Source organism: Pezoporus occidentalis, unplaced genomic scaffold, assembly GCF_034315485.1.
Source record: "Pezoporus occidentalis ecotype Australia unplaced genomic scaffold, CSIRO_AGI_Poc_V1 ctg72, whole genome shotgun sequence".
Classification (NCBI taxonomy): domain Eukaryota; kingdom Metazoa; phylum Chordata; class Aves; order Psittaciformes; family Psittacidae; genus Pezoporus; species Pezoporus occidentalis.
Genome location: NW_026916072.1, coordinates 545,787 through 572,146, shown reverse-complemented (window position 1 = coordinate 572,146; position 26,360 = coordinate 545,787). Strand labels below are relative to the sequence as shown.

Here is a 26,360-nt window from a genome sequence, read left to right as displayed (position 1 = left end):
ATTTAAAACCAAAAAGGTTTCTCTGTTAAAAAGGCAACAGAAAAGCCCATCCATTGTTTTCCAGAGATCTATCCAGGCATTCCATTTTCCTGCCATTAGTTTAAATCTTGAAACACATCTACTTAAAATGCACCTTGAGACAGAAAGGAAATTGCAGGCTGTTTTTCACAAGCAGACCTTTCCATGCACTTCCCTCCCACCCCTTGAGCCAGATCCCATCCCAGCTCTGAAACTGGGTCTGAAGGAACTTACCCACTGGGATAGTTCTGCCCTGGATTTTATCAGCCCATCCAGCATAATATCGGAGTGTTCTTATACAACCTTCCAGGTCAATGAAATAAGCCTGCAGAAAGGGTTTGCCTGTGTCCATTGTTTCCAGGGTCTGAAAAAAACAAATTGCATCAATGTTAAAGGGGGTTTTCTTAACATAAAAAGCAGGTTTAGAGGAACTCCCCAATTTTATTCTGCCTTGTGCTGCAGACATGGGGCTTCTTTCCTTCTGCTTAGATTTAAGGAATGAACTTGTTGATACAAGTAAGGTAGAGGGGAAACTAGACCAAATAACCCTACTGCATGCACCAGGTGATTGCAACAAGAGCACATCTCCCAGAAGCCCCCAGAAGGTGGCTGTCGATGGGATCCAGGGCTGTGATCTGGGGCACTGGTCAGAAATGATGTGTCATGACTTCCCTGTAACTGACCCTCTGGATTCCAGATCAGTCAGATCCACTTTTCTTTTATTTGCAAATCTATTTTTTTCTACTTGATAGCCCTAAAACCAACCTGTGAAATATTTTTTTGTCCACAGCATGATAAACCCCATATTTTTTAGAGTTCTGCTAAAGTAACCTCTGGGCTCAGATCCGGGCTGAGACTAAGGAAAAGCAGGAATCACGTCACTAAAGCTGCACTGATGCTGAGCAACTCTAAATGAAGTCCAGCCTGGGCCCATGTCCTTCTCACTGTTCTGGACATTAGCTCAGTGAATGCTGTGTTCTCTACTCAGGTCATTAAATCAGGATATTGGTGCAAATGGCCAGCACAGCCATGAAGGAAGTACTATCCCTTGGCAGACTGAAACATCTTTGTTTACATATGAAGTCATACCCTGTCATCTTCCACAGATATTAGGGTCCAAACAGACATTCCCCTTGGAATGATGAGGATTGGTATCCACTCTGGCCATCTGCTAAACTGACTGATTTTTATAAGTCATTACTTAGCATGCAGCCAAGGCAGCTAGGGCTGGTTTTCTGCAGTAAAAACAACAATGCCAAACAAGCCCTCCCGGTTCAGAATGACAGCAGAGAGCTTGAAATGAGTACCCCAGTTATGGAAAAAGGAGGGTCCTCTGGAGTCACATCAAAAAAGGGAGCAGAAAATGAACAGGGTATATTCACACACACTTTTTTTCTTTCCCTTTTATTTGCTGGCCAGAACTGCCTTCAGACCTGGATGCTTTGGTTTTGTCCTGCTGAAACTGAAAGCTTTCATGTGGTTAAGAGGCATTGTGTTGGGGAGAGACACAGCTCAGAACAGTCACGCAAGTACAGACTCCTAAGAACATCCCACGTATATTAAGTCCTACTGACCTCAGTGGGACATTGGCTCAGGCACATACAGATCTACCAGCACTGAATGGCACAAATGCCATTCCCCTGAAGATAAGCAGAGCCAAAGTGCAGCGTTGAACTAGTCAGTGCTGAGGTCCATGATCTTAGGCTTGGACAGACAATAGCTCCAAGCTGAGAGATGTTAGGATCTGTGGGTGGAATGTGTAAAGATTTATGAGGCCCATATAGTCTAAAGGTTTATACCAACTGCAGTGCATTTTAGCTCCGGTCCTGCTCCCTTTGTTCTGCACCAGAAGGATTCCTTCAGAACAGGATGGGGAATCATTAGCCATAGTTCTTCAGCACAGGTCCAAATTACAACAGCTTCAGGGCTACAATGCTATTTCTCCTGAGCCAGTATTTAGTAGGGAAAGAAACAGTTCTCACTTACACACATTTTAAACTTTGGATGACATCCAGCAAGAGAAAGAATCTCTTTCCAGCCCCCCATTTTAGGGGAAGCAATTTGCACAGGAATCAAACTGGTCTTGTATTTTTGTAATAAAGAAGGACCAGGTCATTTGTGGTGGTTTGGGGTTTTTTGTTTGGTTTGGGTTTGTTTGCTGGTTGTTCTGTTTGGGTTGGTTTGTTTTTAAGATAAGAGCTGGGAGACAGCTATGATCATTGATGACTTAAACTGAAAAAGAATGTGTTTATTGCTTTGAAAATTTAATATCTGTAATCACTTCCATAACCAGCTAAAGTTTTAGAGAAGTCAACTATATAGGAAAACTATCAGCCTTCTTCCAAGAGCCCTAAAATCATCCTGCAGAAAGAGGAGTCCTGCATGGACTCTTCTGTCCTTCATGAAGGGAGAGAAAAGTATTAGGTAGATAAGGAAGCAGGACCAGAGGGTGGAGCTGAGTTACCAGATCACTTCTCACAGTACTTACTGCCAGGATGACTCTGTCCCGCTCGAGAAGATCAGCCAGCTTGTGCAGGAGTCGTCCTCTGCTCAGGGCATCCATCTGTCTCCATGGAGAACCCCTCTGGAATGCTGCCTTTGCTGCTTCCACTGCATTATCCACATCAGGCTAGAGCAGCCACATACACAAGAAAACCTTAGGTTACAAGGAAGGAGCTGGACAATGGCAGAGAAACCCCACCAGGCCGCTTCATAGATGATGCTGTGGTGGCTAAAACCAAGTTGTCTTACAAGGCCACTTCCATTTTACTCCTGGATTTGAACCCAAGCCTGCAATGTATTTTGGGCTTGGCCTGGGCTCATAAAAGACCTTGAGGTCAAAGTACCAATAGGGTCTTTCAAAGGGAATTCTATGCAAACAATTTGTTTATAAAATAATCCAAATTCATATTCCTGCTGATACAGGATGTAAGTGACACTGGGGGAAGATGGATAAGCAAGATCATAGAATCATTTAAGTTGGAAAAGACCTTTAAGATCATCAAGTCCAACCATTAACCCAGCACTGCCAAATCCACCACTAGACCATGATCCCATCATTCCATCCCACTGGAACTAATGCCAGTAACAGTTAACACACTAAAGTTCCCTTAGGTCCTAGATCACACTTTAGAATATTTTTGCCAGATGGGAAGGGTTCAATGCTCTGACAAAGGCATTTCACCTACACAGACTTAGTGCCACTCTCCCTTCCCCTGCCATCCCCAGAGAAGCTTTCATGCATTTGTTCTGGCCACAGCATGCCCTGGACTCCTCCCTTCTCCCCACATACACTGATTAAAAGTGAAGCCAAGGGCAATGTCCTGACCCAGTGAAATCAATGGGAACACTGCCATCAGCATCCGCAGCCCCAAGCATACATAAAGCATACCTCACCCTGGCTTTGGACAGAGTCCTGCTCTATGTAATGTCTGGCAAAGCCCTCAGCCCACTTTGCTGGTGGAGAAGTTGCACCTCACCATAATATGTGGCTCAAGGGGGTGGGAAAGGAGGGAGAGTTTCAGGCTTTTATCATTCCTCATAGCACTTCTCCAGCTGCTGTCATTTATGTCTTATCTCAAGTCTCATTTGGATACAATTATGAAGTAAGCCTCTGCACTGATGCAGCAGGGTCTGGCCACTCTCCCCTCATGGGGAAGTGTGTGGGGCTCAACCAAGAAAATAGTGTTACGGGGAGGCAAGTTGCCTTCTTAGAGCAAAAGTTCATGGACAAAACAGCAAGTTGTCGCCCACGGAAATGTCACCTTACACTAGATTTGGCTCCTTTTCTTTGCAAGATTACACACCTTTAAAATAGTCTAACTTACACTATTGGGAAAATAAATCTACCCTTTGGAAGGGCACTGATGGGGAAACCATTGTAGGAAACTTGTGCTCATTCAGGGGGTTAAGAATGGCTCTGGTCAAGCCAAGGGTGCTGGCAAGCAAACAGCCACTGTACAGGCAGGTCTGTTCTGCCTGGGCCCCATCACCCACAGGCAGAATGAGCCTTCAGAGTGGTTCACTTCAGATGAGTTGATCTGAATTCAAACTGGCACATCACAAAAGCCAGAAGGCACCACCAGCCACTGCGCACTTATGTGCTCCCCACTCTGCCTGCTGGAATGAAGGCTCCAGCTGAAAGGAGGCAGTATTTTATGTGACAAAGAAGACAATGAAACACAAGAAGTGTGTCAGGTTTAAATTAGTCTTCCCTTAGCAGCAATTAATTAGCTTCTGTGACTGGGCTGCGAGCGCTGATGTGGAAAGCATTGGGTCTGCACTGGCACAGGCCACAACACAATGTGCCCTTGGTACTGCAGGTCTTCCCACCACCCTGGCACTCACAGAACATGGAGGAGATGGCTGTGTGGGGAGATTTTCCCCATCCTATAACCATGGAAGCACCTGAGCCCTGCTGTAGCTCCTGCAAATACTAGTTGTGTTCATTCTTGTCTCTTCTCAGACATGCTGGGTACACACAGTGGCCTGGAGACTGTAGGCATCATCACGTACATAAACAGGCTTTCTCAAATCACCCGCAGGAGTAGCACCGCCAACTGAGATCTTGTGAGTCTGCACAGCCTCAATGGGCCTGAGAGACCAACAAAAACAAGGAAATTCTTCAAGAAGGCTGAAATACCATTCTTAATCCACCCTGTTATGACTAGGCATTAGGGGAGTCCGAATGGCATGTTCATTGCAGGCGTGTTGCAATAGGTAGGCACAAGGCGTGACAAAGACTCATAACTGTCAAGGTGCCAGGGACACACTGTGTGCATCCTGGTGCTCAGTTCTGATCTACACGGATTTACTGAGCATTACATAAAAAGCCCCACTAAGAGAACATTAAGATTACAAAGCCAAGCATTGCTGCCTTGGAAAATGCCTGCAAATCTTCATACCCACCTTGCACCCCCAGTTACACAACCACATACTATTTCCCCCTGAACAAATTCACACTGTTCTTTGTTTTAAGCTACCTTCTCCACCTTCCTCCCCTACATCAAGTCCTGCTCATCGTTGCTCCATTTCTATCCTGTCACTTTTTCCTCTCTCCTGCCCTAGTAGCTCAGTAGAGACCACTACCTCTCTCTGTGAGTAGGAAAAACACCTACAGAAAAGCCTTGCTCTGCTTCATGCTCAGTGTGCACAACACTGCTTCCATTTATCCAGCAAGAAGAGTGCCAGGGATGAGCACATCCAGTAGAGATCATCTTTCATCAGTTCAATTACTAACTTCTTTGAAAAGCCTCCGACGTGCACATCTTTGGAAAGGCACTTTCCCAACACAGGGCATGAGCATGCCACAGTTTCTCAATTAGAAGAGGTTCTCTGACCTGCTCCCCTGCAAACAGTCTACACATTGTATTGCTCTAACTTCTGAGCCCAAGCTCAAAACAGCTACAAACAGCATCTTAACAGCCTGAAGTGTCCAAAAGCATTGGGTGTTATTGCAAGTCTGCTCTAGAGAATAATACTGATAACATATTACTGATACAATAATACTAATACCTCAGCCTGTCTTCAAGTGTTATTGACAGTGCACAACGGCACAAGTATTTCTCCCTTCAGATGGCAACACCAAGACAGGGTGGCAGTTCCAGGGCTGCATTATTTGCTGGAGGCAGAAGTCTAATGAAGAAAGTTATTCCTTCTCTTTATCAACCTGGCAAACACTTGGACACAAAGCTGTTATTTGGGAAGCAAAAAGTCTCCAAGCATCCAGTGGAAGAATGACCATTTTAATTTCAATACTTCTTTTATCATACAAGATTTTATCACCTAAATATCACATCAAGGGCAATTCTATAACTAAAGAACAAACAAAACCTTTGTTCCTAGCCTCATAGAGCATTGGCCAAGATTCAGCACCAGACTAAACTGTCATTGCTGAGATATCAGCTGCCAAATTCTCACCCCTCACGTGCAGTCTAAGCAAAACACACTCTGCACAGCTAGGGAGGGGCAGGGATAGGAAGTGGAGTCCTGCTCTGAAACTAGAGCCAAAGCCAGCACCAGGGACCACCCTGTGGAACTGACCGGCACAACCAAGTATGGTGGCACATGGTGACAAGACACTGGAAAGCACCAAACAACTCACTGCTTCCTGTAGTGACTCCAACGGACTGGAGAACTAGATGATCATGAGGTCCTTTCCAACCCTAACTATTCTATGATTTTAAGTGTGATGTAAAGAGGTAGAAAGAAGAGACTTTCAGCAGCCAAGGTGCAGCTAACTTACATTCTCACCTGCAATTATTCTATGCACCATGTCAGCCACCTGTGCTGAGTATCCACGGGCAGAAGGCTCCGCTGACGGGCCCCAAGGAAAGGTTTACACCCTTGCAAGCTAGAAGCTGAAAGTTATCCTTGGATTCAGGCTTGAACAAGTCTCAAGGAGGCAAGCAGCAAAACTGGCCTTTTAGTTCTATATAACAATTTTCTTTAACCAAGTCATGAAGAGGCAGGTTTAAATACTCATGTAATGCTCTGTAACTGCTTGAGGAGACACTTAGCTCAGGGAACAATAACAACATCATGGTTTCTGCCTAACAAAACACAGTTGCAGCAGAATTTGCTTCAGCCCCACTGTTTACATGCCACTGCAGTTAAACACAGTTGTGTCCTACCCAGATAGTATAAAGCAACTACACATAATGTTTGGTTCTGCCTCAATCTGCAATTGCCCCATGGATGCACAGACCCTCCACGGCAATAGCTCTCAGAGGCTGCTTTAGTGCCATCCAAAAGAACACCTACCTTACAGACTGTTTGCATACAGGCTGGAGACTTGTATTACTAAGCAAGTTTGCTCCCATCTTCAGAAGGGTCAGGCTCTATACTCTACAGAGTGTAATACCATTAAACACATTGCCCCTGCACAACTGGTATCACTCCTACCAGGAAAGGATCCCCAGGGCAGCTGCCTGGCTGGAAACCAGGCACTGGGCCTCACAAGTGTTGAAGAAGCTTAGGTACCAAGAAAAAGATACCTCAGCACAGGCAGAAATGCCCACACTGCTCATCACTTACTGCCCAACAGCAATGAGCAGCCCAAGCCTTGGTACAGCAGAGAAGCTGTGATTCATCTTCCCATGACTGCAAAACGCCAGCTCTTTCCCATGGATCAGGCCAGTTGGCCCATACATGATGAGCTGTTTTGGACAAAAAGTGTCACATCTGATCATTCCTCACCTCAGACTATTACCAAACCCAAGCAGTTATGTCCCAGGCTAATCTACAGCACACCAGGGACTACTAAAACTCTTGAGAGATACTGGTTTGCTTTTAACTGAGAGTTGCCACATTTATACAGGAGGCCAGAACCCATGACGCCAGTTGGAAAAGCAGCACTACATCTCTAGCAGGAAGCGGGCAGTGTTTGCATGACCGAGTTTACACTCCCCCAAGTGCTCAGATTATTTGTTGATTGTGTTTAAAAAAGGGCAAGTTTCATCCAGTGTCTCCATCAGAATGCCATGCAGCTTGTGTATAACCACTCCCAACTCAAAGCCCAAGTTCTGCCAGGGATGTGCATACACCATCACTGCTATTTCCTCAGACTGGCTTTCCTCAGACTGGCTGCTTCCTTCCAGGATATAAAACAAGAACAATGCTGAACCTCAGCCCTCTGACAGTGCTCAGCAGGCAGCTCCTACCAGGGAAAGTGACTCTGCCAAGTCAGACAGGATTGATCCTTCCCAGTGTAATTCTTGAGCAGCACATCTAGTGTCCCAGACCTCCAGCTTACAGTCTGGCCAGATGTACATTGTCATTAAAAGCCACCTTTTCCTCTGTGTGCTTCCCTACAAAAGGAAGTCCCTTGGAAACTGCCTTTTGCTTTTCCAGCAGGAAAACTCCTTACCTTGTCTCCTTCCTCTATGTCACAAATTTTCTCCAGTGTTGAAGGGTTGTAGGTGGGGAATTTTTTTCCACTTGTAGACTCATGCCATTCGTTGTTAATAAATATCTGAAAAGAGAGCAAAGGAAGAGGGATGGGGAAGAGAAAAGGAAAGAGTCATGCAGACAATGCAAATAAAACGCAAGTACTCCTCAAAGGTCCCAAGGCTCTTCAGTTTTCATTGATGGCAGAGTCAAGGATGTTCAGTCTCTCTCCCAGGGAGACTGTGATACAGACAGCATTTATCCAAACTAGAACCTGAGGTAAAGAAGAGATGAAAAAGCCTTCATGCACCCAGTTAGTTTTGAGCAAGAGGAGGAAAGAGGAAGGGGCCCACACAAAATAACACCATAATTTGGCAATGAGAAACAGACAGTTTTTGAAATGCATCTCCATGGGAACAGCAAACAGACACCAAAAGAAACTCGTATGGTTCAGGCAAAAGGAGCCCCTTGTTACATGCTACAAGTGACATGTCAGCATACAACATTGCTTGGTTGTGTGTGTCCTGCCCTGGGCTACTTCCACAACCTGCCCCCTCCCAGCACTGTCCAGAGGAGGGCAAGTACTGGCTTAGTTCTACCCCACCGTGCCTTGTTGCAGGCTAGATGCAGCCTCCCACATCACTTGGAGTCATCTGTGACAAGATTTAAGTGTTTCAAAATATTGTATTCCTAGAGCAAGAACAAACAGTCCCGGGGTTGCGTAACTGAAAATGCATTAAATACTGGAGTGTTGTTACTCACTGTAAACAGAACATGAATACCTATAGACAATTAATTGATTCAACATGCATCTTATCCATGCTGTGATCTAACTTGGCAGTGTTATATTTCAAATATACTTTAAATAAGATTAGATGAAGTAATCTTTATTAGTAGCCTGTTAGCGGCTGTAAGCAAGTACTTCTACTTGGAAGTCATCCATATTCACAATCTTGTTTATGAGTCTCTATACACTACACTACCAGGAGATTAATGTTGCATCCCTCACATTCGGAATTCCCACTGCTTTGGGTCATAGTTTTCTTTCCTTGGGCAGCTTTTTTTTTCCCTGAGAGGAGTTTCTCATTACTATTTCTGCAAAAAGCATCTGAGATTGAGTTGTGGAGAAGCTGCACTTTTGGAGCCACCTGTTTCAGGCACGCTGAGAAAAAGCAAGTTTTGCCAAAGAATGTTGCCAAGTGAAGTCACAAGAAGAGATAAAACACTAGAAACATTAACTGGCTTGACACTGATGCTCCCAAACTACCTCTGTACCCAAGTCCTGCATCTTAATCTTTACATATTGTAATCTCAGTTGTCTTTCATTTCACTAATGAAGAAAGTAACATTATGAATTAGAGCAGGAATTGTAAAGTTATTTATATATATGCTCACAAACTAAGGATTGGGGAAGGATTCCATTTTTCCTCTGCATTCAACATTGAGAAGGTAGGGATGGGAAAACAGTGTTCTTATGAGAAGTACTAAACACAAGACTGACAGGATCAGGCTGTTTTAAATGTAACATATACGTTGCCATCATTCTGGGAATCACACCATACAACCCGAGTCTCTAGTGCCAGGAGTTAGTGCAGAACAGCGTATCAGCCATTCATGCTTCATACCCATGATTTGAGACAGGGAATTGTGGACAGATCACTTCCATCACACATCCATGACAAGCATTAAGCTGCTCTATAAGTAAGATCTTTGTTGAAAAGTTCTGCTCTCTCCCAGCCCCATAACCGGTAGAACCACGCATAAACCCCTCTGCTAAGCAGAGGGGAGCATGCCGTCAGCTGTACACATCTGGTGAAGCTCAGGGCATTTAGAAAACCCCTCGCAGTTTTATGAACACTGACTGCTGCTCATTATTTTCTCAGATGCACTGGGAGCATCAGCTCAAGTGTCAAATTCACACTTTTAATTAACATTGGTTTCCATTTTTAAGAGACTACCTTGATACTGTTAGTGCACAGAGTCTCCGGTAAAACTCTAGAGAATAAAAACCTCACGTTTTAAAACACGCATGGCTGCGGGATTAGATCCCTAAGGAGTATTTAGGAGTGTTCACAACAATAAAAATAACAAAAAACAGAACATTTGGATGTTTAAGAACACCTCTAATGGCCGTGTCCATTTTGGATGCAGGAAAGAGCTGTTTGAGCAGCATTACGCCATTCCGCAATCAGCGGCTGCAGATCCAATTTGCTGCAAAATGACAAGTTTATCTTACAGAGAAAAAGTCAATAAATTTGGGATGTTAAAAATTAATCTAGTTCAGTGATTACCACTAATTGCTAATCCATTCAGCACTTCAGATTGCACAATTCAGATCAACACCTCGCTGGATAAGCTATCACTGTTTACTCCTTCTCACCGCAAGAGAATGGACTTCACGTCCTGCCTTTCATTTTTCATACTTAATATAGAAATATAACAGCAATTAATGCACTCATTCAGCCGTCCAGCTCTTTCAGTCCAGGCACATCACTCAAATTATGGCAGTCAAGGCTCCCTAGCAGCGTAACCAGCCGGGATGTTTTCCCCGCTGCACAAGGCAGCGGGTCAGGCTGTTGTGGAACAAAAAGGCGACTGGGCTATGGCAGAGCTACAGCCGCATTTGGGGAGCTGGGATTCTTGCAGCGGTGCTCAGCTCCACACCAGTGCCAGCCTCACCTCTGGAGGACAAAGTGATCACGCTGAGGAGCCTTTGGTTAAATCTGGAAGGTCAGGAATGACTGAAGGGGAGCTCAATGGAGATGGAGAGGTGCGGGTTTGTGCTGCCTGACTTCGCATCCCATGGGGAAGCCACAGAGCAGCTCTGATGGCACAGCGAGCCACCACCAAGACACGTATTAACACCACTCCAGGGCAGCTCCAGTGCTGTAACAGAGCCCTTTCACAAGGCCAACCCTTTAGGAACTGGCTCTCCTCTATGCTCCCGCATTCACCAGGACCCAAACCCACCCTAGCGCTGACCCCACACCCAGCGTAGCCCCATCCCACCGCACAGCGGCTTCCCACCCGGTTAAGGGCAGCAGAACACAACCCAGACAAGCAGCTGCCTCATGGATAAACCCCTTCTTGCCTCCGCCCGGGCTCACCCCATCCAAATCCGATTTCGCTGAGCGCCAACGTGATGCTAAAAGCATCGACCAGGTTGGTCTGTGAGCGCTGTGCTTGGGAACATGGCAGCCAGGAGGGACAGCTCGGCACCACAGCCCTCACGCCACAGGCCTGCTGCTGATGGGCGCCATGAGTGCCACCCCACCAGGGAGCGATGCCTGTGTGCACCCAGGGCAGCACCACAACTTTAGTGTTTTGTTTTTTTTTTTTTCCACTAAAATTGGTTTCTTGGGTTTTAGGGATTGGGGCAACAGCAGCTCCCCTAGAAATACCACAGCCATCTGCTCGCTCCAGTCATTCAACCACACTTTAAACCCGCAGTGAACCTTAAGCCTAGGTCAGCAGGGGAAAAAAAAAAAAAAAGAGAATTAAGGAAAACGACAGCGATGGAGAAAACTTTATGTTAAAAGGATGTAACTTCACCACCAGCCTGACCTCACCGAGCACCTGCACCGCCTCGGCGATGCCCGCCGCCCCTGTCCCGCTCACCTTGGTGTATTTCACCTCCAGGCCTCGCAGGGGCCGCGGCAGCGGCGGCACTTTCCTGTCGGGCTGCCCGTTCTCCACAGCGCCGTTGAGGGCGGCCATGGCCGCGCCGTCGAGCCCGCGCCGCCCTCTGCCGCTGACAACCCCGCGCCTCCGCCTTAAGAGCAGCGCGCTCGGGGCGCCCGCCCCCCCCCGCCCCTCATTGGCCACCGCCCCGCGCCCTCGCCCCGCCCCGTCGCGCGGCCGCGGCCCTCAGGTACCGGGCGGCGCCGCCCCGCCGAGGCTCCGCTGAGGCAGCGGGGCCGGGGGGCGCCAGCGGGCCGCGGCGGGGACCGTGAGGGGAAGGAGGAGGCCTGGTGCCAGCCGGGCGGGCTCCGAGCGGCCACCACGGCTTCTCCTAAAGGGAGGACCCGGCCCAGCACAAGGGGATGTCGGCATGGAGGGCACCTCAGCTCTCCCCTGCGTGGAGCGGGGAAGGGACTGCCTGGAAGGGGCTCCCCTCACTTGTCAACACCCACCACCGACAGCGGCGTGGCCGGTGCCCTCACGTCCTCACCTCAGCCCATGACGCCCCGTTCTTCGCACACTGCCTCTATAGGGCTTCCAGGGCTGATCGAGAAGGAAGAAACTTCACATCAAATCACAAAAAGCTGACAGAGGGGAGATTTACAATCGATATTAGGAGGACATTATTAGGACATTAAATTAAAGACACTAATTAAATGAAAGGACACTGTGAGGGCCATGGGACAGGGTGCCAGGGAAGCTGTGGCTGCCCCATCCCTGGCAGTGTTCAAGGCCAGGTTGGACACGGGCTTGGAGCAAGCTGGTCCAGTGGAAGGTGTCCCTGCCCGTGGCAGGGGCTGGAGCTGGATGGGCTTTAAGGTCCCTTCCAACCCAAACCAGTCTGGGATCCTATGAAGCGTCTGATGTGGAGCAGACAGCAAATCCTCCACGTCCATGTGCATACGTGAGTCTGGGACCAGTTTGACCACCCCAGTTTGGCTAAAGGGCTTCAGCATATCAGTGCAGGACCAAGCCCTCCCGCTGCAACTTCCTACAGTGATAACCAGTATACTTGTGTCCTACACAGCCAATCTCCAGCACAGTTTTCATAGCAGCATACTCAGAACATCGAGAAAGATGCTGTCTTTCAAGAAGCCCTAAAGGATATGGAACATGTCTGAAGTGACAGATCTAGGCTCTGCGCCTGAACAAGTTCATTATGCATTGCTTCACTTCATTCTGAATGAAATATGTGTAAGCCTTTGCAGGCTGGGGGCCAGGACCCTGGGAGCACCCTTACACCCACACACACATGGAAGATAATACAACATATTTTCCATATAACAAATGGCAAGATGCCAGCAGTTATCTTACAAAATGCTTCACAGAATCTGTCATCCCCAGCAACAGTCAGCACTTTGCTGGTAGAATGCTTAAAAATGCTCGGCGCTTCCAAAGGCGGACGGCCCGTGATACCGCAGCAGCACAAGAGTTAGTGCTGATTCAGAAGGGAAAGTACCACTGATGAATCAAACCCCACTTCCTGCAACTTGCAGGGTATTCCTGGAGGTCCTCTGCCCAGATGAAAGCCTATTCGGTGGTGCTTGGCTCCTGAGCACTGCCATAACACGAAGGAGGATTTTTGTCCACCACAATCTTTACCAGACAAGCCACTGAATCAATTTAATTGAACTGTCAACACTAAAGGACTCATCCACCCTACCAGCTGCAAGGTGGAATCTCCTCTTCACATGGGAAGGTGCTTCAGTTAGAAGTCATTTGTGGGAATATCTTCGTATGCAATGGCAGAAGCGAATAAGCATTATCAGAAAATAAAGGGATGCATTACAACAGCAGCAATGTTCATTTCTAAGATGTCCATTTTCAACTGTCCAGTTGGAATTATCCAAAAAAGCCTCAAAACTTCAAATCCCAGCGTAGTCCTGGTCCCAGTAAAGAGGAATTTGGGCCTAAGCTATCCTTAGATGTCCTCAACAACACTCTAAGGAGACTGATGGATGCGCAAGTTCAAGCCTGAGACAGGAGACATTTCTGTCTGCTATCTCTGGAAAAGAAATGGCCACTGATCCATTAGGCCCAGCAGCATGGTCTGGCAACCAAACCTTTTTGGACCACTAGTAATTTGCCATTTCTGGTTTTACCAGAATGTAACACAACACTACAGGCAATAACTTGACAATTCAAATAGCAGGGAGTGGGGAGGAAATCGTTACAGAGGTGACACAATATCAATAGAATTTATCTGTTTCTGTCTGTATTTTGCTCACAGAAATGCTCAGCTAAAGGGGAAAGTACTCTTGTAACTAGAGGACAAAATACATGGATGAGGAGAATGATGAATAAGAAGTTCCAGGATAAGCAGTAGTTAAAGAGTCCTTCCATGGGTTTTCTTGCATGGAATGACCATGTCTCTTACCTCTCATGAAGAAGACTTTTTACAAGACATTCCAGGGGAAATTACTTTAGGCATTATTGCTTCTTCAAGTTAACATTGGTGCAGTGTGAGCTATATCTAAGGCAAGAGTTCCACATGCAGGGTTTGGGGATGTGTAAGACTTTTAAATGCTGCACAAAGTGAATGAGTTGTGAGTCAGTGACATATGAATGAGCTGAAACAATAAACTTTAACCAATACACAGAGCTGTCTGCAATGTTCCCCCCTAGGAAAGTCACAAGAAGGGTAACAAAATGTTCCCCTGTCAAAGAGTTTTGTGGACACTGGTCTCTTGTTGGGCAAACTCATTCCTACCGCAAATGGGAACAACACCACTGGCCTCAGGAGATGAGTGTTTTGTCACTGGTGCTTATACCAGAACCACAGAGGTGGAAGCACTCGCTCCCCCACACTGCTGAATGGATAGCTCAGCGGGAGATGTCCTAAAAGCAACAGGAGAGCCCTGATCAGAACAAGTGAGAGATGTTTTATATTCATTCCCATGCTCCAGGAGGGCCATGCCACCATTCAAAGAGAAGTGCTGAAAAAATGGGGTTTACCTAAGTTTGTAACAGTTGATAAACGTGTCAGAAACAGCCACAAGAGGAAAAGCATCTGTTAATGAAAGGTCACATCACTACTGAGTCACCCTGTTATGTTCTACTGTTGCAGCAGTGTTTGCAGAGATGTCTGCAATATGTATCCTTAACCTGCTGCACCGCCTGCAATAGCTGTGAATTCCCTGGTGCTGTGCTGCTCCGCAGAGCCGTGTCTCACAGGTTTCTAGCTGTGAGCACACCAGTTCTGCTCTGCCAGCCAGCACAGAGATTGCCTTTCCTCTGCTGGGTCAGACATACATGCTCTTATATCCGCAACCATGGATCAGACCTAAGCACCCATTTCTGTGCCAAGGAGATGTTCGTGCTATGATGTGGCCGTCTCCCTGTCTGCTGTGGGGGTCAAGGGTCTCTGCAGGAATTAATTTCTCTGACTTCCCCACCTCATTTAACCAGAATGAAGGGAATAATGTTGGTAACTCATCCTTCAAATACACTCCACTCTGTGTATACATGCATCTTACCTCCTGGCTCCATACCAGGGAGTTGTGTCAGGACGATCAGTGAAGACATCTCTGGATCACCTGGGAGCATGATGTTTCCAGACAACTTTGGCATCCTGCCCCATGGATGAAGACAGATTTAGCAACAGAGCACATATTCACCCACAGGACAATGGTTTTACCTGGTCAGCAGTGGCGTAGCCATTGAGAGCTATGACACAAGTTGATCAATTGATATTCCAGTGATATTTTGCATCTAGACCTCAGCCTATGCTTCAAGCTGACCAGAAGCCCCGTAGCTGTGTAGAGCAGTTAACGTGGCACAGAGCCAAAGCTGCTTCTGCTTATTTTACACAAACCCTGAAGCACACGTACACACTCGAACATAAATATGTGGGTGAAACCATATACTCTAAAAGGCTACTGAGGCTGCACACTCCGGCACTCAGCAGCTAGAGCCGATCAGAATTTGCCTGGTTTTGCACAGCCTGATGAATTGTAATTGAGTTATCCATGTCCTTTTCCTGCAGACACCCCCCTCACTCCGCATTGGCAGCGATTGCAGCTCCTGAGAGAGCAGCTCCCTCATGATTTATTCCCCTCTTGTTTAATGTGCAGCGACGGGGCTTTTTACTGCCTGTTATTCAAACTGCTTTGGGCACAAAATTATTCATTTCCGTCTGGTTTTTCCATGGTGCTCATGACAGCAATGTCTGAGTGTTTCACAGGCAGCATTTCCTTTCCCAGTAATTCAGAGAGGATCCTGACCCTGGATTATCAGCAAGGAGAGAAGGCAGGTGGCAATGAATTAAACAAAGGGTCTTCATCATTTTGGATTCCCCATGTGAGTCACCTACAGTGTGAGCGCTTTACATGATGGGCATTCTGAGCTTAGCTCCCACTGCGCTCAGCTACAGCAGTCATTAAACAACAAACTCGATCAGAAGATCTCCCACCAAAACACCCAGCTAAGGCAGAACACACAGCTGACAGTGCACTGCTCCCCAGTGGCTTTCATCTGGGACTTTTTCTTACTTTTCTGTGCCAGATTTTGGAAACTTTCTATTCCTGTAACTTTATTTTCTCTAGGGTTTGAGTTCATTTTTCTAAACAAACTTAAAATTCATAAATTTCATCACTGTTGATCAGCTTCACCGCGATATGGGTCAGTGGCAGGATGGGTTGTTTTGAACTCGGATATGATTGGCATTTTACAGACTCCCTGGTAGCAGTAGTGGGCTGTTTAATTGGTATGGGCTGGCCATTTGAAGGGAGCAAGACATATGCTTTGCCAGCAGGTTTTGGTTTGCTTTGTTTCTCCAAATATTTTCTGGCTGCAAAATCCCAACATCCATCCCAGACCTCAGAAACAAACAGGATCTTGAGAGCTCCCTCAACACCGTCCCCTCATACTGGGCTGGCTTCTTTATTCCAGGCTGTATTGGGTTTGTGTGGCAAGACAGACCCACTGCTGGGCAAGGCTGAGCCCATCAGTGATGGTGATAGCACCTCTGGGACAATGTATTCAAGAAAGGGAAAAAGCTACAGCACAAAGGCAACTGCAGCCAGAGAGAGGAGTGAGAATATGTGACAAAAACAGCTCTGCAGGCCCCAAGGACAGTGGAGAAGGAGGGAAGGAGGTGCTCCAGGCGCCGGAGCAGGGGCTGTCCTGGTGCAGACCATGGTGAAGCAGGCTGTCCCCCTGCAGCACATGGAGGTCCATGGTGGAGCAGGTATCCACCTGCAACCTGTGGAGGACCCCAGGCCAGTGCAAGTTGCTGCCCAAAGAAGGCTCTGGGAAACCTGTGCTGGAGCATGGAGCTTCTCTCCATGGACCTGTGGCCCCATGGAGAGAAGAGCTCATGCTGGAAGAGGTTTTCTTGCAGGACTTGTGAATTCGTGGGTGTCCCATGCTGGAGCAGTCTGTTCCTGGAGGATTGTACCCCACAATGGAGCTGTTCATGAAGAACTGCAGCCTGTAGGAAGGACTCATGTTGGAGAGGTTTGTGGAGGACTCTGTCCCATGGGAGGGACCCCATGCTGGAGCAGGGAAAGAGTGTGAGGAGTCCTTCTCTGAGGAGGAAGGAGCAGCACATACAACATGATGAACTGACCACAGTCCCCATTCCCTGTCCCCCCACACCACTGGCAGGGAGGAGGTAGAGAAATCAGGAGTGAAGTTAAGCCCAGGAAGAAGGGAGAGGTGAGGAGAAGATATTTTAAGATTTGGGTTTATTTCTTTTTGTCCTACTCTGATTTGATTGGCAATAAATTAAACTAATTTCACTGAGTCAAGTCTGTTTCACCCATGACGGTAATTGCTGAGTGATCTCCCTGTCCTTATCTCATCCATAAGCATTTCATTATATTTTCTCTCCCCCATCCTGCTGAGAAGGGGAGTGATAGAGCAGCTTTGGCAGCCAGCTGGCATCCAGACAGGGTCAACCCAGCACACAGACACAGAGAATACAAACATGGAAAAATACATGGAGAATAAGTCCCTTAGATACCTGTTGGAAGAAGGTGTTTAGTAACAAAGGCACCTATTTGCTTATTTACCTGTCTAAACACTTACGTAGTTATCTAATGGTAATTACTGCTGCTTGAAGGCTTGGCTTTTGCACAGGTTTTTGCTGAGTTCATTGAAGCCAAACCTGATCAGCTGCCATGTAAAACAAGCAGGAGAAATGGTGAGAGCTGAACTGCTGCCTTCAGCTCGGAAAGACATTGCAAATGACACAGAATTAGTGGGGAGGTCTGCTGGTTTATCCCAAGGCAAGTTCTACTCAGTTTATCAAAGGATTCACATGCGATTTCAAAAGGATTGGAATCTAGAAAGATGCCTTAAAAAGAAAGATGAGGCTGTCCTGAAGATCCTTTGGAAACCATATGTATTATGTGGGGATTTTAAAGTTAATCCAACCTTACTTGGGCTTTGCTGAGTGATATTAGTGAAGAAGGGTTGTAGGCATTGGGTCTATCTTGGAATTTGAAGCAGCCGTACTGCGTGAACTCAGCACTCTCCCAATATTTGTAACTCATGCTCTGCAGGTTAAAGCTTCCATTTTAACACATCTGGGGCTGAAGAAGAGTTTCTTCTCCCATTCCACTCTACCTCCACAGAATCTATCAGAAAAGGTGCAGAGAAGTGACGTGAGATACCATGAAATGCTACTTGTGTGAGCATTTGTAATCCTAAACATGACGTCCTGATGCAAACCAGGACTTTGCTGGCTCAAGGCAAAACAAAGCCTTTTTATACTTTGCACTGTAATGACTTCATGAAGCAAAATCCTCAATCAAATTAATTTTCTTCATGTGCATCATAGGTATTACACTGGCTGCACAAGGACCGGCCTTCCCTTTAGTTTGCCTGGCTCCAAAAGTGAATTGGAAAAGTTAGTGGCAAGGAAATAACAAACAGCTGAAGGTTGTGAAGCCTTTTATATTAAAACAACTTCTATTTCTTCTTGCCTTCACTCCTCCCTGCCAGGCCTAGTGTTGGAAGAGGAGGAGAGTGGGAACAGGAACAGAAGCAAGTGCATGATAACCTACTAAGATAGCATCTGTGCCGTGAAGAAGTTCAAGGACCTGTTTCATTACAAACCATTCAGTGTGTCTGGCACCATGGAGCAATGGGAACCACTCCCTGCGTTGATCTAGGGTGCAGACCTGAGGATTATTTGCCTACAAACAGGTATTGTTTGAGGGATTGGCAAATGAAAAACAAATACGTTTGTTTTCTCCACAGATCACGTTGCTTCCTACTTACTTTCTCTTGATAAGAGGTATTTGGAACCAGTGCCCAGGTTTGGGAAGCAGTGGTTACCTCGTCAGGAATTGAGGAGCCTTTCTTCTGCTCCTTCCTCCCTCTTTGCTCTCACTCATCATCACATCTGTTGTGGGCCCAATGCCCAATAATTCTTCATTAACGCCTCAATACACACAGCCTTGCACAGCTGAACAGTTTGCAATGTACCTGGTGCCATAATGTCTTCCTGAATCAAGCCCCTGCCAACAAGTTCTGTCGACGGGCTTCATCACGCTACGTGTGGGCTGTGTCCAGCTGATGCTACCCCCAGCAGCTCTTCCCAGAGAAACAGGTGTGAAGGGCACAGTCACGAATCTAGAAATACAGAGCAGGTAAGCAAACATCCTTAAAGAAGATATCATCTCCAGCCTTGATCCTGCACACTCACGCAGGCTTAATGTTAAGCACATGAGCAGTCCCAGATGACTTCAGCAGAGCTGCTCACATGCTTACAGTGCGTAACCTTTGCCAGCTCAGAGCCTTTATGTCTAATTGCAGAATAAAAGCCAAGTCTCCCAGCTCTATCAACTGCAATGAATTGTTATAAACAGCACATTTCAAAATATCCATGGGGCAGATCCCAGGCAGATCCACTGGGGATGAAGTGATGTGGACTTGTTGCAACACAACCTGGAAATACTTTTTCTGGGACAATGCACAGTGCCAGTTGTATGAAACACCAACCCTGTGCTGAGGTTGTTTTCATAGGCTTTGACCTGTGCAAGGCTGTTTTTCATGGTTAAGCTTTGCACAGTCCTTCCTTCTCTTTTGCACCTTTTGGGCTGAACTCTGCTGTTTGAATCAGGAGTTGGCAAACTGCTCTTCAGACCTTGGGAGTACTTTGTATAGGGATTTGCTGGCTTCACCACATCCCAACATACCTTGAGAAGCCACAGCAGGAACAAACCACATCACAGCACATGGTCTCTTCTCCCATTTAACAAGCAGTAGCACAAGAGGCAATGCCCTCCATCTGTTCCAGGGGAGGTTTAGATTGGAGAGTAGGAAAAATTTCTTCACTGAGAGGGTTGCCAGGCATTGGAACAGGCTGCCCAGGGAAGTGGCAGAATCACCATTCCTGGAAGCATTCAAAAACCTGTGTAGATGAGGCCCTTAGTGACATAGTTTAGCAGTGGACTTGGCAGTGCTGCAGTGATGGTTGGACTTGATCTTAAATGTCTTTTCCAACCTGGTTGATCCTATGATTCTGTGTCTACTGAGCTCTTTCTCAGCAGGTCCATGGCCCTGAGCTATGGGGTCCCACCAGTGTCCCCTCCTTTGATGGGGTGAGCAGTACAATAGCCGACATTGTGTCCCATCCTCCTGCTGCAGAGCCTTCACGCTTCCACTAACACCAGGCAGGGGACAGATGGATCCGGAGGCACGCAAGAAGAAGAGAGCAAAGCAAAACCCACCCAGGTTTGCAGGCTTGCATGGCACGCATGTTAATGAAGAGCCGGGCCCTCATTAGTAGGACCTCGCCGTGCACACCCCGCCAGGACCGTGCCCCGGCCCTGCCCGTTCGCATCCCGGCGCTGAGGACCGCGGTGCAGCCGCAGCCGCCGCCGCGCTCAGCGGGCGCGGAAGGTTGCGCGGCCCCTCCGGGGCTGGCGTTTGCACCTGGGGCTGCTGCGGTTTAATGGACTTTAACACATGCAAACAAGAGCTTTTGTTGGCGGGCACAAAGGCTGCCCCCGGCGAGGGGCTCTCCCCAACACTGCCCGCATTGTTTCCCCTCCGCTGCTTCTTGTCACCCTCCATGTCAGAGTTTAATGAGGACAACGAGATTTCGCAGGCTCATTTCGCACTTCAGCAACTTTCTAACACTTTCTTAACGAGGGAGAAGGGGCGGAGGGGTGGGGGAGACACCGGGGGATCCGCCCCTGCCCGGTTCTGTCCCGGCGGGCAGAGACCTGCGTCCCCTCCGGGATGCGAGGTTGACCCGGGGTGTGCTCGGCCCCTTCCAGCCCAGCCCCGTACCTCGACGTGGCTCCCATTAAAACCCCCCATTAATCTCTCCGGGTTTAAGCTGGGTGCACCCCGGGGACCCCCCGACCCGTCCCGGTCCATGGGCACCGGCCGGGACCGTGCCCGTGGCCGGCACCTTCCCTTCGGGCCCTTGCTCCGCGCTTTCCGGGCAGGAGATCCGCAGTTTTCTGACCTCCTCGCAGCATCCCTCCAAAGGGAAGAAAGGGGAGGGGGGATGCTCGGCCCTTCTCCACACCCCCGGGGCTGTTTCCCCCACCCCGGCTCCCACCGCTCCAGGGCACCCACTTGGGTTCGCCGAGTAAAGCTCCCGAAGTTGCGGATCTGCACCACTAAAAACGAACCCGTCGCTTTCCCAAAGGGCTGCCGCCAGGACGTGTCCTGAGCCGTGATTTAACGGCACTTGGGTACCGGGGAGCAATCCCCCCCTTCCCAAACGCGGGCATCCCCCTCGGGCTGGTTTCATTGATCCCTCTTTAGGTAGGCAGCGGTCCCAGGCAGCTTGTGGCTGCGGTATTCGGTGTTTTAGATGGAGGTTTCGGGGAGGATTTGCCTTCAGCCTTTGCAAATCCCTGTCTCTGATTCCTGTTCCCACGACAGAAATCTCCTCTCTGCTTTTTTCCCTACTCCCCTCTTCTGTCCGTGTGAGAAATTCAGTAAAACCCAAGAAGTCGATTAATGCAAAGGGATTTTAAAACACAAAAGTATGTGCTGAAAGGAAAAAACAATCCACCCCAACTGCTTAATTAGATGTTCACCGAAGGAGCCATCAGAGCCTGCTGGGTATAACACACAGTTTATAAGTTCTCTGGCCGCAAAGAAATTCAGTGATTACTTTTTCCCCCCTCCCTTACAACGGGATGGGTTAAGGATGGAGTGTGATAAACTTAACTCTGTTTCTGGGCTTTTTGCTGCTGGCATTCGTTGGTAAATACCAAGTGAACAGAGACTGTGTGACCACAGGCCCTTGAATTAGGGACAAACATTTCCTCTGTGCATTTTAAATAATGCCACTGCCAAATATTTTGTTACCAGAGATCATTATCCTTTGAATGAAAACTGGAGGAGTAAAGGCATTGGTTTTGTCTTTGCTGGTGTGGAACAGACTATATGATATCTAGAACAGCAACAAGCTTTCACAAATTGCTATATGATTTCTACTGCCAGGTTCTGTGATATCGGATACGACATAAAAATAAGAAAGCCAGGCAGATAGACACAGAAACTCACTGAAACCACCTGTATATTTTGTTTCAAAGGGAAATCTCAGCTATTGTCTTACTGGCCCCGGTTCTGTTAGGCCTTGGATCTGCTTAATCTTTAAAGCTATTCAAACAAATTGAATGATACAAGGCAAGTCTCCAATAATTAATCGGGATTCTTGAATTTTGATACAAACTTTTATGTAACCGAGAAGTTTCTCCCTTTTCCTTGCAAAGACGTTAAATAGACACTAAGTCCTTCTGTCAAGAGCGCTACCACGAACAAAGTTAAAAGGAACAAACCTGGACATTTTCCCTTTGCGAAGAAGAAAGGGGGGAGTATTAGAAAGAGATAAAAACATGAAGTCATGGGAAAGCTGCTACTGCTGTCTGTACAGAGACCAAGGTTTAAAGTGGCTCATTCACTACGAACTGCCTGAACATGCACCCAGAAGCGGTGAGTTTTCCCAGGTAAAGCTTAGGCTTGGTGTTATTTTGTCCATTTATCCAAACCTCGCAGGGGCTCGGCCCTGGCACTCGAAGGTCTCATTCTGAACCTTTTGCAATGTTCTTTCACTGCTGCAGTCCAAAGAAAATGGAAGCGATGCCGTGGTGTGTGGAAGAACTTGTGAGGTCAGTGCTCAACCGCCACTGCAGATGATGAAGCTTCAGCTGCGGTCTGCCCCTCCTCACATCATGCAATTTTCTCTTGGTATTTAGCAGAACTTCTCCAGGATAAATACTGTGCTCCCTGCTTTGAGGCATTGCTGAAATCCCCAATGCACGATTCCCTTATAGGAGTCAGGATTTTACCTGGATTATCGGGAAAGGAAGAATGATGTGCTTGCTTTACATTTTTGGTGATGTGGACTGTCCAGCCTTTGACTTTGGTGGAAAAGCAATACTCAGAGAAAGGCCTGCAGGCCTGGACCTCTAAATAACTTGTAGGCTGCAGATAAAATTTCTACTGAGGCCACTGGTAAAATCCTTCCAGAGCCAGCATGGACTCAACTGGTGTAGAGATCTCTCCAGATTACCTCATGGTAGATCTATAACCGACAGCACCTGCTTTCTGCCCCTCCAGCTTTCCTGCCCTTGTGCCCTTCTTCTTTTGATCATGTAAAATGCAGCAAAAGAATGAAAACCTGTTTTTTGAAGCTGATGTTCCTGACTGTGATGCTTTATAAAGCATGTTCTGTGTTCAGGTGTATGAGGAGACTATCTGCTGGGTTGAATGAGTTAGATTTCCTTGAGTTTCTGAGCAGACATAGGTCTGTCTTCCCACAAACAGAATTGCTGGCTCTATGGACAGAGCAGAAAGCTGTGCCTGGGTCCAGCCTGGGGTGCAGTCTTGTCCATCAGGCTATTACCTCTATGGTGGATGCCCTGCTCCTCCTGCCAGTCAACAGTTCTGCCTTGTACTCTTCAAGGTGTAGCTTCTAACCATGTGCTCAGGATGCCAGTGCTCTGTGTCAGAAAGGCATGGTGGTGCCTAAGGCTTGTTCTCTATCCTCTACAGACTTATCACCTCCTCAAGGTTCTCTAAAGACCCTTTGGAGTGAGGCTGTTCATTTCAGGGTGGGAAAAGAAAGAAAACACAGGCTGGGCTGGTGCCCTTGGTCCCCATGGGAGAGCGGGAGCACCAAAAGTTGCCCATGCAGTGGCCCAGAGGGGATCGTTTTTGGGTCGCAAGTGCCAATGCCGATGGCACTGGGTCTTGTGGCAGCTGCTCAGCGAGCCGGCCACTGCTGATAAAACCCTGCAGGTGCTCAGCCTGAGAACAAAGGCCCTTTTCAGTGCCTGCTGGGAAGGAAGAAGCCTCCTTGCTGGTTGCAAAATGGCTTTCCTGGATGGCAATATTTGGTTACAGTAAGGTCTGTTATTTCAGAAGAAGCCCCGCAGAAGGGAGGGTAATTTGACTCAGGCATGCATGTAAAAAAACACATCGTGGAGGCTCATGTCTCCCTCCTTCTTCTCCCCAAAGTACTGAAACGAGATTGAGTTGTAATGTTTCATCTGAGCAAAGTAAAGCTAGAGGCTGGGACCAGAATGTGTGTCGTCTGGTTATGGCCATCTGCATCCAGGTGAGCTGCGTCGTCATCCTGAAGATACAGGGCTCCCTGCAGAGCCACAGTTACTTCCCTGGTTGGTTAGCACACAAGCCAGTGTCTTTTGAGCACAGAATTGAACTGAGAAAAGCTGTGTGCTGGCATGAGCAGAGCCCAGGGGAGCCTTTCCCTCAATCTCTGGACTTGAATTCCAGTGCTTATGTTGGAACATCTTAGTCAAATGGTTTCACTGCAAAACCTGCACTGTTTGCGCAGGGAGACCTGGAATGAGGGTTAGGAGGTGGTTTTGCTGTGTTTCCCAATTGGATTAGTCTTGATCCCTGTACTCGGTGTGTTTTGGCACTGGAGAGATTTCTGAAGGTACTTGTGTGTGTGTGATCATCGATCGCAGCCGTCTAGAGGTGGCGCATTCTTCCTTTCCCACACGCCAGCTGCCAAGGCAAGGAGCACCCGTTGTATCAGCACCGCTGTGATGTTGTCCATGTGTTTTCAATCCTGTGGTCCTAGCACCAGCTGAAGGCTTGCTGTGTTCTTACCACCCTCAACATGGTTATCTCCATAATATATTCCCAGGGTATTTCTTCACCGTGGCTGCTCAGTATGCCCTATGGTTTCCCTATGCTCCGTAAGCTGTTCTCTGCAACTGAGGGACATGGTGCCCTCTGATACACAGGTGACTTTAAAATTATTCTCCCTGCTTCCTTCAGGTAGATGTGGGAGGACAATCCAAGGCAACTTCGCATACTGAGGAGGCATTTCCCAACTAGGAAAGACAGAGGGATGCTGTGTTCACCCCAAAGGCACATGCTTAGTGGAAGAGCAGACAAGTAACTTCTTTTTTAGTATCTGCCAAGCTCACCATGGTAATTCATAAGTGAATATGGAAATACAAAGCTGGACTTCTCATTTTAAATAAGTGGAAGAACACTAGCTCAGAAATTGCACTTGTCACAAGCAGTACTATTTGCTGTTAGAGGCAAAGCTATCCTAATTGTTCAAACGCACCAGCTAACATCCATACAAATAATGGGATTTGGCTGAGTACAGTTAAATATATTTGATTACTTCCCTTTTATCTAGCTCTAGGTTTACTGTACTTTTCCTTGGATGGCAAATAAGAAGCCCTTTTCTTCTAAGTGACAGCACGGAAAAGAATCAGGTTGCTAATTTACCTGAGACCCAGGAGCATGTAATGATAGATGTGTGCTGGAAACTACAGAGTGGGCTCTCTGATTCTGGGGGGAGGAAGGAGGGAAAGCGTGAGATTCATTCATCTTCCAGATTGGTTGCACTTTTGCTGATGGACTTTCGTGGCTGTGATTACGTGCAGAGCAGGAAACAAATGCAGTGAGAAGATCAGCTGGCAGGAAGCTGGGAGCTAATGAAATGTGTCATACAGGAAGCAATTAAAGTGGAAAAATCACTGTTCCCTGGACAAACAAGGTCATATCGTACTTGTGGCTACTTACAGTATCTCTCTGAAAGCAAAGGTTAGACTTACCTGTAGCATTGTAAGAAGTAATCTCTTAAATGGCAAACACACACATGGTCCAGGACAAGTTTGATTAAATAAGCAGAAATCCTCATGTGGATGTTCAGTGTTGGTCTTCACAGATGACCAGCATTTGGGCTCAGGAATCCACAGACTGCCAAGTGGCTTCTGCTGTCACCAGGCCTGCATGTCACCAGGGCTTCCAAGGACATATGAAACTCAGTTCTTTGCATGTTAGTAAGTGGAGCCCCTCCATCAAAGTCTTCTTGGAGATCTGTGAAGGAAAGAGGCAAGTGGGAGGATGGATGCAGGCAGGCACTGAAGGGTCATGCCTATAGTTATCTACCCACGGAAAAGCAGAAGCCCAGCACACATCCACATTTCCATCATGGCCAGCTAAAATGGAGTTAAAGCATTAGCAGCTTTGGGTGAAAAGTCATTCTCTAGATAGGAAAATGATGTAGCAGACCCAATCTGAGCCCAAGTTTGCAATGCAGATGCGCTGCTAGTCTGATTTAGGAAGAGTTTATTTCCTTCTCTCCCTTCCTTTGCCCTCTTCTGGGATCAGCTGTGGGCAGGCCACATTCAAGCCAGGCTTTCACCTGGAGAGGTGCATTCACACCAGCCAAAAGAAGGGGAATGCTAGAGGGTGAGGTGAAGTGATTTATCCAGGTCAGGCAAATACAAGGGACAGTTCAGGTGTTCTGATGTAAAACCATCTATTTTATTTAGAGATTTTAATATGGCCTAATACATAAT

The 26,360-nt window shown here is 47.3% G+C and overlaps 1 protein-coding gene across 2 annotated transcripts in view; it reads right to left on the bottom strand.

Moving 5' to 3' along the window:
* The window catches only part of ALDH1A3 (aldehyde dehydrogenase 1 family member A3), a 31,532-nt gene extending 19,839 nt beyond the window's left edge, over positions 1-11,693 (bottom strand). Inside the window, exons 1-4 of one of the 2 annotated variants that reach the window (XM_062642531.1) lie at positions 11,524-11,693; positions 7,886-7,990; positions 2,507-2,647; positions 253-382 (exon numbers count right to left, since the gene is read on the bottom strand). In XM_062642531.1, coding sequence (XP_062498515.1) covers positions 253-382; positions 2,507-2,647; positions 7,886-7,990; positions 11,524-11,622 — 475 coding nt within the window. In that variant the 5' untranslated portion in view covers positions 11,623-11,693. Of the gene's footprint in view, positions 1-252; positions 383-2,506; positions 2,648-7,885; positions 7,991-8,070; positions 8,164-11,523 lie in introns of those variants that run through there. The other variant, XM_062642532.1, reaches the window with a different exon arrangement.
* Positions 11,694-26,360: the final 14,667 nt, after the last annotated feature.